This window comes from Aptenodytes patagonicus, chromosome 6 (genome assembly GCF_965638725.1).
Source record: "Aptenodytes patagonicus chromosome 6, bAptPat1.pri.cur, whole genome shotgun sequence".
Classification (NCBI taxonomy): Eukaryota; Metazoa; Chordata; class Aves; order Sphenisciformes; family Spheniscidae; genus Aptenodytes; species Aptenodytes patagonicus.
In genome coordinates, this window is record NC_134954.1 from 63889632 (window position 1) to 63903926 (window position 14295).

At 40.8% G+C, this 14295-nt stretch overlaps 1 protein-coding gene across 2 annotated transcripts in view; it reads right to left on the reverse strand.

Moving 5' to 3' along the window:
- Positions 1 to 2548: 2548 nt before the first annotated feature.
- The window catches only part of MYLK (myosin light chain kinase), a 220059-nt gene continuing 208312 nt past the window's right edge, over positions 2549 to 14295 (reverse strand). For both annotated transcript variants that reach the window (XM_076342984.1, XM_076342985.1), the window contains 5 exons: positions 10054 to 10206; positions 8893 to 9016; positions 7553 to 7682; positions 6558 to 6677; positions 2549 to 4696 (listed from right to left, as the gene is read on the reverse strand). In XM_076342984.1, coding sequence (XP_076199099.1) covers positions 4449 to 4696; positions 6558 to 6677; positions 7553 to 7682; positions 8893 to 9016; positions 10054 to 10206 — 775 coding nt within the window. In that variant the 3' untranslated portion in view covers positions 2549 to 4448. The remainder of the gene's footprint in view (positions 4697 to 6557; positions 6678 to 7552; positions 7683 to 8892; positions 9017 to 10053; positions 10207 to 14295) is intronic.

The following is a 14295-nucleotide window of genomic DNA, read 5'->3' on the forward strand; positions in this document are numbered from 1 at the left end:
TCCGGTGGGATCGGCGCCGTGTCCCCCCGCCCCAGGTCACAGCCGGATCCTCTGGTGCCCGCAAAGGGGAGCTCGGAGGCGCGAACCGAGAGCGGTGGCAGGTTCCTGGGGAGTTTCACTTGGCGCGCAGCGCTGCCCCGTGCCCGCCCGGTCGGCCCGGCCGGGGCGCCACGCGGGGGGGGGCAGGCCTGGCGCTTCCCGGCCCGGTGATAAGCGACCTTTTCGATCACATTTTAAAACAGGTTAAAAATGGCCCTCTGCGGTCTCCCTCCTGCGGGAAGAAATAGGTCTGTCATTTCCTCAGAGAAATTAATAGCGTTAGTTTTCAAGTTGAAGTTATTTTAGGAATATTTAGTAGGTTTTCATCACTTTTGTAGTTGAATAAGCTGCTGAAGCTGAGCGCAGCCGGAGCTGTAACTCATTTTCTGCTGAAGTTCTATACAATAGCAAAAACCTGGATAGCGTTGCTTTGATAGCAACACAAATTCAAGCGTACTCTTCAGGGGAGATGTAACTAGAACCAGCTTTCCAAAGAGTTACAATGAAAGCATGAATTTTATTTTTTTTTCTTACAGAAATTGTAAATATTCTGTGAAGTTACTTAACTTCCAGAAACAATTCTCAATTTATTTTTCATGCTGGTTATGGTGCAGTTCGTTTATGAGCAGTGCAGAACAACAGCATAAGTCTCCTTCCCCGTCCCAGCAAATTCTGCTTTCACATAAGTATTTATGTGGCCTAATTCATGACGTTACGTACACATCTCTTGCCGTCAGTAGGGCTCAAAATTCAAAGATGATTTATGAGAATTTCATTTTCAAACAGAAATGTTTTAGTGCAATGTTCCGATGAATATTCCAAGAAATTTTAGAGAAACAGATCATTCATTATTCATGTATGCAACTAAAAAAATTTTCTACATTTTCAAAGCCTGACACTCAGTACAGAGGAGAGAGCTATGAAGTCCTGCGCCGTTTTCCTTGTGAGCAAAGAGAAACAGTGATACGGAAGTCTCTGCACGCCACGCATAGAATTAGCAAAGGTCTCTTCATCAACCAGAAATACGCACAGGATGCTTGGGTGGTTGGACAGGCCTGTAATTAAATGAAGTTTCTGCAAATCCAGAAACCCGAGTAGTGAAAATCAGTGGCCCGTCCCAAATTTTCCATGTCTCTTGACAAGACTGAATTTTATACAAAAGAAATACAAGAAGTAGTAAGTGGTCCATCGTGGGCAGTACCAATGTCTTGCATAACCTCCGCTATTGGGGATTGTTTCAACCCTACCACACCCCAAGAGTGGCTTTCTGCAAACTATACAAGCAAGACAAGGTTTATAGGAAGAGGTAATACCTTTTATTAGACCAATTAGGATGGCTGGCAAAATGAGACAGGATTTCAAGTACATAAAATATCCTTCTTCACTGGAAATAGATTTCTATTCTTTAAACAACAAAAAATTCAAGGTCAAATACAGGTTGGAGTCAGTTGCTCAGAGTTGAATTAGATACATATCACATCTTTTTTGAAGTGGAGGTTGTCGTTTCCTGCAGACTAGAAGGGGTGTTAATAGGAGGCAACAGGGAGATGGTAAGCTAGTTATGTCCTTAGGGGAAAAAGAAAAATAGGCAGTTTATAGCCTGTGGGACGTGGAAGGACTAGTGAAGGAGGAGAGGGAAGGGAAAAATCTGTGCAGGAACACCAATATTGAGTCTGGGTTTTGACACCCAGTACACGCACCCACAGACCTTGCCATGCCCGCAGACCAGGCCATCAGAGCCGGACCTTTTACTGCTTTACGCACGTGCCTACCTGAACGGAAACCAGCAGCCAATGAGTAAAGTTAGGCACATTCACAAGAGAGTAGAGCACACCTTGCAAAGATGACTGTTCCAAGGGCTGAAGATTTGCTCAAGAAACGTGTTGCTACAAGCAGGATGTTTCACAGTCTTTGCTGTAGGGAGTTTCTGTGTGGTCCTGCATGGTCCGTGGTGTCTTGGACTGCATGTTAGAAGAAGTCTGCATAAAGGCAGCGCAAGCATATTTGCTAAATATCTTCATCTTTACAGTTTTTAGGAACATTGGTGTAAGTACACATCTACATTTAGACTTCCCTGAATTTTTTCTGTCTTGCTCTTACGGTCTTTCTGAACTATACGTTTCCCCACCGGGAACTCCCGTAAGGGAGTTCTTAACTGCAAAAGAAAACCACGGCTGTCATGGTGCCCCATCCACATTTACAATTCTGTTCATTGTGAAGGATGCGATGAGGCCAGAGACGTGTGGCAGAGCACACGGCTACAAATAGTGTCGGCCCCAGGCTGTACCTGATAGCATTCGGGCAGAGCAGCCTCCGCGCGGCGCTAGCCTGCGCTGATGGGGTAGGAGAAGTGCAGCAGCACCACAAAGATCGAGGAGGTTTCACTGTTGCCACCTCATCCATTTTTGTGCCAAGCAGGTCTCAGGACAGAATAGGAGAAGACCGCTGTTACTGATATGCTTAGCCAACGTGAACGCAGTGACGCCTGCAATAGAGTATACAAGGAGCATGCTTTGTGGTATTATTTATTTAGGAACTGTGAGTAACTACAGCCGTAGCGTTCTCATCTTTGCAATTCTGATGGTTTAACAAACAGGGAGAACATTAGCGTATTTTCATTTAGGTACAAAATACACCCCGTTGTTGCCTAAAACATTAAAAAAAAAACGTGAGAAAAGCTCTGTATGCTCTAAATCAGATTCAAAACCTTTCTGTATAAGGAATTGTGGCAATACTGTGTTTAGTATAACAGGCTTTTATCAATTGAAAAGGAAAAGACATGCTGGCAATCTGAACTTAGCAACAAAGAGTAAAGCAGTTAAAAACCATTGTGTCATCCACATCAGTTGAGCTTTGAATGTAGAAGAGCAAATCATATGAAACACATACACAACTAGGTAATATCAAACAACCTAAGGTTGATATTATACACACCTGTATTAAAGTACACTGACTACTTAGTGGTGAGGATTTAAGGTAATGGTTTTTTTTTAAAGAGGTAACCTTTGAAATGCAAACGGTTGCACTTTACACACACAAAGTGGAAAAGAAAAAGAATCACTTTTGGAATGATACATAGATATAAGACACACTGGTTTTGGATTATGCATATCACCTTGCAGCCTCTGATATTACCTCTGAACAACAACAAAAAAAAATTAAAAAGTGCCAATACTGTGAAAGGAAAGCAAAGTTACTAGGTCTGAGTGCATTAACCATTTCTGAGAAAAAACCTGGGGTTTGGATTTTTTTGTTTTGTTTTGTTTTTCTGCATTTTTAAAAAACGCAACAGCCTTACTGGTGCAGGTTCAAGACAAAAACAAGACAGTCAAGCTCATAAGGTAGAAATAGGTCCTATATAGGTTAAGATTCTTTGGAAAATGCTAAGTATAAAGGAGTTTGTAATCCAGGCTACTATCTTTTTGGCTACTCCAAAAATCTGTGGGAGTTTCCAGCTTATCATCAGTTGAAATCTGTTTTGCAATCACCAAATAAATGCAAGTAAAACTTTAACTAACCTGGGATTCCATTCACACACACGCACATAGAAGTTACTGGTTGTGCAATAACCTGTTTTTTTCACAGCAGCATATATATGAATCATAAGTCATTATTAGACTGACCAGAACAACAGCAAATATTCTCAGTCTGCGTTTTCAGTCTGTTTCTTAACTAGGCAGCTGTAACTGCACGGAAGTGACGGGTTCTATAAGGGAAAGGTGACAAGGTGTGATCAGCCGGTTAAAAGCAAGATCAGAAGTATCTCAGGAAACCACCTGGATGTTTCACTTTAGCCAGTATCACAACGGCACTAACAGCGCACTGAGAAAGGGCGGTAGTTTGAAGTTAGGACCGTGAAATTCTGTTAAAACAAATGAAAAATGAACCATTCCAACATACAAATTGCAATGCTGGCTGTGTCAGACCTTCCCTTATAGAAGATAGCACTCGGGGAGCAGCCTGTTTCTTAGGACTGGAGAGATTCACTGCGTGTCTGGCAAATGATTCCTTGTAAAGTAGATCTTGGGGAGCCAACTTAGCTGCAGTTTTGGCTGAGGAAAGTGATGGTATAGAGCAATGAGCTCAGTAAATAGACTGTTTTTCTTTAAGACGTTCAGAATATAACTGTAGACTTGTTTTCTGTACATTTGATTTTAAAAATAGACTGGGCAACTTAGTTGATGTCTTGCTTAAAGTAACTCCAATCATGCTAGCAACTTAAAATTGCCTGCTGATTTGAATTAATGCCCATACATAAAGCAAACAGGTATCAACTGATCACGCTGAAAAAACAACCCCCCAAAGACCTACGTATCACACAAGGTGCTTTTGATAACTTGGTTTTCTGAGCCTTATTAGGAGAGTCTTTAAATATATTTTTTTCATCTTTTTTTTCTTTGAGCCTTGTTTCATTCTTCCTCCTCCTCATCTTCATCTTCTCCTTCTTTTCCCATTGTTTCCACAAGGAGTTCTGCGGTGCACGTGGCTTCCCCAAGGCTGTTAACAGCTTTGCAGGTGTATTTGGCATCATCGTCCCCACATACTTCAGAAATAGTCAAAGAACAGTTCCCATCTTCATCATAATCTATCTGGAAGTGACGGGACTCCTTGACAGGCTGATCATCTTTGTACCACATTACCTCAGGGTCAGGATAGCCTGCAATAGTGGAGAGAGAACAGCAATTGCAATAAACGAGTATTAACTAATCGGTAATTACTTTAAGCTTTAATTCTACGTCTGTGCACGGACATACCAATATGTTGATAGACAAATATTTCATTGACTTCTATTTAAAATAAATGTAGATGATCTGAGGCTTTTTTACTTCACGTTTACCTGGAACAACTTTATTATGAATAGCAAAAAATTGGAAGTTAGCACTGAGGTACTCACTAGATTCGACTTTCCACTACTTCAGCAGTGACTGCAGACAGCTTTTTGTGTGTCCCGGACGTCAGCCAGCGAGGGACTCTAATAGTGTGTTTGGGGCTCACCTTACGTTGCAGCTTATGTGGAAACCACAGTTCCCAACACTGAGATTCAGAATTTCAAGGGTAAGGAGTTTTGGACTACAACTACAATTTAATATCCTTCTCAGGTTGCTTTGTTGTGGCTATTCTGAATCTTCCTCCTCCTAATCTGCTCCTCACGCACCAGCCTGTCCTGTACGGTGGCCGTGGCACTCCCATTTCCTATTTGTTTTTGTTAGGACAAGCGAGCGAGTCTAAGAAAAGCATTTTGATTATGCATCTCAACAGGAGTTTTGGAGCCTTTTGTGAAGCAAATGGCTCTGCTATACTCGAAGGATCCAGAGCAGGGCTGTACAATGCATTCTGGAGAACAATCCCCTATACAGTACTCTTGGCTGCTATAACAAATTGAAGGCTTGTTGCCTCAGCCAGGTTCTGGACTGTGACGGGAGGATGACTTCCCACTGAGCAGAAATAAAGTGCAGGAATCCCTAATACACAACGAACATTACAGTGATACACTGGAAAGTTTGGAACGTCAGCCGTGGTACATCCATATATTTTATTCCATGCAGTACTTATGCACATACCCCTCACGCTGAGCATCCATCAGCAACAATAATCCATCCTCACATCTCCGCTGTGAGGTAGGAAACACAGGCAGTGAAAGAGATTAGGAGCACAGAAACAAACAAGCAGAAGGTCAGTGAGGCAGTTTCTGAACCTCATTTTAAGATTAGAAATTGTCTAACTTACACACATGCAGTATGGTACCGACTATCCATGTTTTGTTTTAACAGCTCTTCACAATTTCTAGCTTTCATCAACAGCTGTGATACAGAAGGTTCAATCTCATTGCAACAGAAGTGCTAGCAGTCTTGGCCTTCAGACTGTTAGGCTGACTAAGCCCAAGCTCCTTAAATGCTTTCTCATAAATTTATTCTTTCTATCTGCGTATTCCAGTTTGAGTTTTCTTTCTTGAACTTGTAAGTTAAAAAAAACAAACAACAATACAGTATTTTCTTGACTTTTGTAACCAGTGCAATGATATTATCATTACTTCTCATGCAAATACACTGTCAAGGACTTGTTTGCCTTTAATACAACGTATGTATGGCTTAAAGTTATCTTGTGGTCTGAAACTTGTCTGTCATTTCAGATGAGTGAATTCCTACTTATTCTTGGCTTCTGGTTAGCAGTCTCTAAGAGCGTACTCTTGCAATTTGTGGTACTACATTGCATCTTGTTTTTACTGTTTCTACCCTCAAAAATCATCTTACTGTTCCCACTTGCTATTCTGAATTAGTGATTCACACATTGACTCTTGGAGACTTCTGTCCTATGGCAAGCACCGAACAAGCCCATGCAGCTCCAAATAATTTCTGTTATTGCAACACATTCATGCTGTGACATGCAGATATTGGTAAAGCAAAATGGCACCAACTCAACAATAATACAGGAAAAAAAAAGAAAAAGTTAAACAACAGCACAATGCAGAAAGCTGGCAAGGAAGGAAAGAAAGGAACAGATATGCTAATTCAAAGTACCTTCAATTTTGCAGTCAAATCTAGCAGCACTTCCTTCCACAACCTCCATGTCAAGGATGGTTTTAGTAAAATATGGCTTTACGTGGGGCTTTTCTTCAGCCACTTCTTCAAGGAAAGCATCTGGAGGAGAGTGAAGAGATAGTTAAATATTTTACAGGGCATGTTCTCAAAAGATGCATTTAAATTTTTAATTACCAGATGGTAATGAAAGCATCTTTTATTTCACTTAATTCTGTAAGGCTAATGGGACAGTGAGGACGTTAGCTGCTTAGTTTTGTGCCAATCTTTCGCAGCTGGACAAGGATTCAGGCCATAAATAGAATGAAATCAACATGCAGGCCACCACGCTACAAATCATCTTTATTTCTCCCTTGAATTTGTTTCTAACCAAACCTGGACTTTTGCTAGTCAGAGGGGTAAACAAGTTCAACTTGTATCAGGCCCGCAGTCTGTGTGGATATGTCAAAGTGACTTGCTGCATTTTCAGAAGTGTCAAACATCTGCACCTTTGGTTGTTACACACCACAAATCCACATTTCAAATGGGGACATAGGGGAATAATGTAGACGCATTATTTTTGTTCTTAAATGGCCCTGTCTGAGGAGCATGGTTAATGCAGAGGACACGTCTTGGTTACAGCAAGTGTTAATACTTTATTGCTTGCTCGCTTGCATGAGAAGGCAATACATCACTGTAATCTTTGTATAAACATGCATTCCCAAACTGATAGAATGTGCAGCTGACAAATCTGCCTTAATTCTTTGGCTTTAGAAAGAGAAGAGTTTACTGCCGGTACTTATACTGCAGCATTTTGAGTAGCAGAACAATATGAGAACAATGAATTTTTGATAGATTTCTTTAAAATAAAAAAAGATAAAAACAGCGCGAGAGAGAGAGCAGGAATAACCAACTTAATGATTGGTCTCTCAAATCTTGCTGAAAGTTTTAGTAGGAGTCACAGAGAGGTAAAAATATGGTGCAGCAAAATTCCTTACCTTCATTCTCTACTTTGTCTGCATTTATAGGGCTGGTAGGCGAGCTCCCAGAGGCCTTCCTCCCACTCATACCAGAAATCATTGCCATGGACGACAGCCTTCCTATTGCTCGGACAGCATGGCCTGTTTTCTAAGACATAACATAAAAGGCTTCCGATCAGTCCAATCCAACCGGCATGTGATTTTCTGTAACAATTGTGCTTCGGACAAATTATCTGGGATCTCTGCAAACCTCACTGGAATCGTGGACAAACTGCTTATATATAGCTCTGTTGTTTTAGGAGAGACAGAGCAGGCTGGTCTGAATTACCAAATTTAGTTGCAGATATAAACTTCCCCTGATGAACTCATACCTAAATGAATGTCTCTGTTAGCTGCGGATAAAAACCACTGTGCGAGAAGAGCGCCAGCAAAAAAGCTATGTCCTGTTTAGCTGGAACTTAACTCTGGTGGCGGACGGCTCTCTCAACAGCTATATGGGCTGGACTGAGTTTCATCAAGGATGAATAACCAGCTGATATGAAATGAATGAGAAAGTACCATCTGCATGATGGAAGCAGACCTCTGACAGGCTCGAGAATCAACCACCAGGATACTAAAATATGCTCAAACTACGTTGCCTCCAGTACGGACACTTGTATTTTTGTACATGAGCTCCTAAGAAACATGTACAGTAGAACGTAACAGGAAATGTAGATTTACATAAATGAATATTTTGTAGGCTACTCAAAAGGCTGGATCCAGGATTTTATGCATCAACTCCCCTAGCTATCAGAACGGCACAGATGGACCTGCTGCAACAGTTCCAGCATTAAGAAAAAAGAAGATACGGAGACCAAATACGTCAAAGAAAATTATTAAGCCAATCTGACCAAATCCATGAGAAGCTTGGTGCTCCAACAGGACAGAACTACTGGCTTAGGAGAATGAAACTACCACGGAATGAGGCATCATCTTTAGAGAGGCCAGGCAGATAAGCTTTTCCCTAGCTGTTCAGGTTTGTTAAGGATAACATAATCCCCCAGGCCTCAGAGGCATGGAGAGGGCAGGGAGGAGAGATGGTCATACCCCCAAAAGAACAGGAAAAACTATACTTGAACTCATATGCCTTTTAGTAGTCTGAAATGGAAACATCACGTATTACACATATGTAGCCGTGCACCCTCCTACTGCTCGCCCGTAGAAACCAAACCTGCTCTACTGCATTCATACTCTGGCCCCACTGGAGTTTTCACCAGCAGCAGAAACCACCTGGCATGACATGTTTCTCAGAATCATAAACATTAGAAATAAAGAGACTTATTAGGATAACTAGCCCAATTCTATGTCCTCTTCATTACCTGCCATTTTCTTCTGGCCATATATTTCTTCATCCTATCTTTGGAAAGTTTTTTGGCTTCCATGGTTTTGGTGTCTTTTTGCAGCCAAGGATGCTGAAGACATTGAGTACAATTTAAGCGACTCCTGTTTTTATATAAAAAGACTAGTCAGTGTTGTCATTAACGATAGTTGAACCTACCTGCTTTGACATTATTTTGCGCTCTCTTTTCCGAGAGCTGATTTTTCTGTTGCCTAAATTTAGCAACATAGATCACATGGCACTGCTTTCCCAGCCGTGCTTGCTTCTTAAACTCACTTTCACAATTTCTGTGGGTTTTTTTGAGAGAAAACTGTGCATTTTTAAGTGTTAATAAAACATTATAAAACAAAGTACAAAAAGCCATATGTTTTAGGCATGGAACACATACAGCAGAGCCACAATGGCAATGATTCAGCTACCTCATGCTGGCAGAACCCTGTCCCAGATCTCCTTTCCGTCACTTACGGAGATTTCCCCTTTCCCACTACTTAATACCCTCCTTCCCTGCAGCACTGAACATTTAACAAAACAGGAATGTCCGAATCGCTAATCAAGCCACACCCATTCTTCACTTTGTTCCTGGTACACAGATAAATAACCCTCTGTTCTCCATCCATCCATCCGACTGCAAACTCATTGGAAGAAGTACGTTTCCTTTCCTTGGTTTGTTCAGAGTCTGCTGTAAACAGGGATTCCAACTCTGATTTTTTTTTTTTCTTGCCCAACTACTAGGTTTATAGGAAGGCTGCCTACTCACAGGTACCGCACTTAAAAGCAACACATGGAAATAAATCTGGCAAGATTGCAACCCATTCAGATCAAGACGGAACGTGTCATGCAGGAATCTGTGTCACACAACAGTGAAAATAAGAGTAGCCACACAAAACCTCAGGGTGCATCTTGCCCGAGGGAAGGGAAAAGCAGAATGAGCAGGCAATTAAAAGAAAGCACTCCATTCAGACCCTGCACCCTGCGTGTAAAATAAACCAGAGCTGCACACAGAGAGACGGGCACACAGAGCTCCTTATAAAGTATCGCCAGAGGTGCCGGCGTTGATGTGGAGATTCACAGTGGGGAAACAAGAATGACAAGTTCAGCTAAATGCAAACATAGAAAAGTCTATCAAGTCCAACAGCTTTACTTCATATCTTTCTTTAGTAGATTGCTGATAAAGTCCTTGGCATCATCAGAGATTTCATCAAAAGCCTCATCGTCGAAGTCCCACGTTGCTGAGGTCACATTGGCTAGGGTTTCGTTGTCGTTGTCTCCCATGAAAGGAGAAAGTCCGCTAACCCTGGGGATAGAATAGACAGACAGACACAAAACAAACAGTGTCAATTTGCAAATTATCAGAAGAGCAAATTAAAATTGTGTGTGGCATCTCCTATGCTCTGCAGATCTTTATCAGTAAAAGCTCCATTAAAAAAAAAAAGAACAAGAACTCAAAGCTAACTACAGATAGTCTTATGGGAAGGAAACTAGAATTTTGACTGCAAAACTTAAAGGAAAATTTTTGCTGTTTCTTTCTCTTTTCCCAAGACATTTTTGAGGAGAGAGCTGGAATTAGGTGAAAGCGGAGCATACTCGTTTGTTAAATGACTTGTCTAGTTCTGCATAAATAGTACTGCAATTTTCACACCAAATGCAGTTGAATAGCACTTTTTTTTTTTTTCCTGGTGCTTTCAGAGTGACTTTGCTGCCTTTACTGTCAAACCAAGTTTTTTTGTACATTTTATTCCATTTACTCCTGCAGAGAGAGCCCAAGAAGAAAGATGCATCATGAAATCATGAAATCCACATTGTAAACAAAACCACCCTGAATTATATAGCCAGATAAAACAGCGCTACATCACTGCAGGCTGTAGAGTTATGCAGATGCATCCAAAAGTAATTTGGTCTTTATATTCTCAATCAGTCATGATGATGCACGGAATGGAAATAATACTCTTTCATAACCTAAGTTGAGCTTCCAAGGCTTTTTACTCAATGTAACTGATAAATTGCCAGTGAAAGGCAATTACAGAACATCATCATGTCATTTTTGCAGACTATCTTTCTCCAGTTGAGCATTGTCCTTTATTATACTGTACCTTTGTGCATCCAGGTACTTCTGATTCCTGTATATATCACCCTTTCAATAGAAACTTTCACGTGAAAGGTTGCTTATTCCTTTGAACTACAAGTTATTCAGTTTTCCAGGTCTTCTTCCTGGCATGCAATTTACGTAATAACCTATTCTTCATGAAATTTTACAGACTTCATTTGCTTTCTCTGTACAATTGTGTTAACCAGTTACAACAAGCAGTTACATTTCAACAGTAGTACATTTTTTTTAAAATATGGAAAAATAAGTGGAGCTTATTAGGGTTCTGAAAATACTGTGTAGAAAAATACCGTGATGTTACTGAGTATCACAGAACAGACTGGTAGAAAAAGACACTGGGATCAAATAAAGTGAGCTACTAGATTAGTAATATTAGTATAATCTCCTCCTCAAAAGTTATTTTGCTACTCTTTTGTTACTAATTACATTCAAAATCCGATTTGGAATTTGTTCCTAAGGATTTTATTTCTATAAGCAAAGCAGAAACACAGACTCTTTGAAGCCTCAGACAAAGCAGATACTAAATCTTTTACCATTTCTGGAAGTTGTGTGCAGTACAGCAGAGTCTAGAATCTTACATGTATACTTCAGAAGTCTGCTAGTAATAATACATGAGGTGAAGATAAAAGGTTTGTTTCTTCTCAGGCAGAAAGAGGTAAATCAGAACAGAAGGTATTTGCTGTCTTACTTTCCATCATGTGGGGTGTGTTCAAATGTAACAGTGAAGCATGACTTTATAAACGTATAAGGTGGCATAAACACATTTATGAACATATAATAGGCATGAGTTACAGAAAGCTGAAAGATTAACGTACCAAAAAATGCTCACGTAAAACAACTTTACCACGACTGTTCCCTGTCTTTGACACTTACTTTACTGGAAGAGACGAGGTTTATGCCTGATAGCACTGGAGAGTTGGTATAGCTGCGGCGCAATGAGAGACTGTTCTGCCCTCATGCACATCAGCCGTCATGGCCGGGTAAATCATTGAAGCAACATCTCTGTCCTGGAAACCGCAAAGCGCTCCTGCAGGGCTTTGAGATTTTTGAGAAAAAATCTCATCCAGACTGCAGTTCTAAGTTTTGGGTTCCAGATACTGATTGCTAAGTTGTCTCTTTTTTGACTATGTAGTAAGTACAATAATCTCTCAGCCAGTTCAGCAGCTGCTAAAAAGGCTCACATTTTATACAAATGAAGGGTCTGTGAAGTATTTCTTCAGTTCACTGTCAATATCGTAGACACACGTCTTCTCTTCATCCAGTTAAGCTTCCAGAGGACACACTTGGGCAGCCAGAGGAGTAACAATCCCATTTCCCTTCAATACTTGATCGAAGTGTGGCAAAGGTGACCTCTGCATAGTATTACCACAAATAGGATTGTGCAGCTCTTGTGCTACATTAGATAATATTTTGGCCTATTTTCAGAGATTAAAGCTGCAGTATTGAGAGATCGTTTCCATGCTAAAAAGACTGCTACGGATACAGAGACATTGCTTCATGTGGAAACACCGCTGCTCCACACTGCCGTAAGAGGCAGTGCTTATAAAGACAGCTTTCTGGGCAAAGGGATACTGCTTGTCACACACAGCTTTTGAGGGATGAGGATGAACAGAAGGACATTAGAGAGGAAAAAACCCCTTTGGTTGTTTTGGGTGGCTTTTTTTTTTTTTTTTTTAAGAACTGCATGACAGAATTGTCTGATAAACTCTTAGATGCTGTGGTAGGACTGACCCATCCCATGCATTTGGTAAATTATCGGATGGGTATCGGTTAAGCCTCCACTCACTTTGTCATTTCCAAACACCAGTGTAACAGTACCCATTCAAACGTTTCAATGAACCTATTTTTGTATTTCTGAATGTGCTGCTGCAAATTTATAAGGCTAAAATAATTTTCTCTCTCTACCACAATTTTACACTGTGAATCAGTTGCCTTGTCACGGAAATACTTGTAAGGAGAACTAGATCCTCGTCTATAGTCAGAAAACAAAATCCAGCAACTAGTGTAGATTATAACCAGGAATTCTTATCTTTAGCACAGATTTCACTGACCTAAGTCTTGGTTGTTCATTTCTTAATAGCCATTTAAAGTAATAATGGCCCAGCAACTCTTTTGACAGATTATGGAAACATTTTCCTTTTGGAATCCTGAAGCCAAGTGATAAAGAGGAGCTACCACTCCAGAAAATTAATACTGAGCTTACGCTGCAACATTACTATTAGACAAGCAGCAAGTTGTTTACTGAAAACATTTTTCCAGCTACTTAACCAGGCATCTTCCTGGCATGTTAAGAACCATTTGTTTAGAAAATCTTTCACAGTTTCCACTTCTAAATAAAGAAGAAAGATATTTTATCCTCTAGAAGTTCCCTAACATGTATTGGTCTATTCTAACAAAGCTCTGAGTGCAGATATAGAAATGTTAAGATCAAAAGGGTCCAATGCGGTCGCCAGTCTCACTGCCCATGTAACAAACACTGTAGCATTTCACTTGGAAATCTTTGCATTAAGACAGCCACTAATCCAGGAAAGATGAGTTTGCCGCATGTCTCAAAAAGCCAGGCTCTGAGCATTCCTCTGCAAGCAGTGCTTGCAGCAGCAACTGATCTGGGCTGATGAGACTGAGCTCCTCCTTACAGCCTTTGCATTGCATTAGCAGTGAAAAAAAGTAACAGATCTCAGTATGAAGAGTACTATCTGCTTCTGATAAACCTCTGCGGGTCACGTCAAATAAGCACATGGTAATGCCTGCACCCTGGAGATCATGTAGTAATTTAATCCTTTACAAGTGAAATAAAACAAATAAATAGTCTCAGGCTACTTTGTGGGGGACACGCATCCACTGAACAAAACCACCTTTTCCATAGCTGAGGGCTGACTGGCTCCCACACCGGTCATCGCAAGGAAGAAACAGACCACTGAACCCACGTAAAGGAAGACAGCTCATTGCTAAAGCAAGGCGTTACTCTGTTCTCATCCTTCTTTTAGGTGCCCAGTGGATTAATGAGGAATCACAATTTGCTAGTGCCACTGAACAAATAATTCATTTTCGTCTGAGCAGTACAGTCATGACATTAAAGCCCTCCTACCTTGCTTTACTGAAAGAACAAGGAGTGCTCTCTCATCTTTCTATTAACGAGGCTTACATTTTTAATACGACATGGAGCCAAGTGTAAGCCAGCAGCGTGAGTGTCTTGCCTTATCAAAGTCCCAACTCAGCACACAAGATGAACGATGCCTAAAGATCTTTCAACCAACCCAAACTGCCAAACAAGGGAGG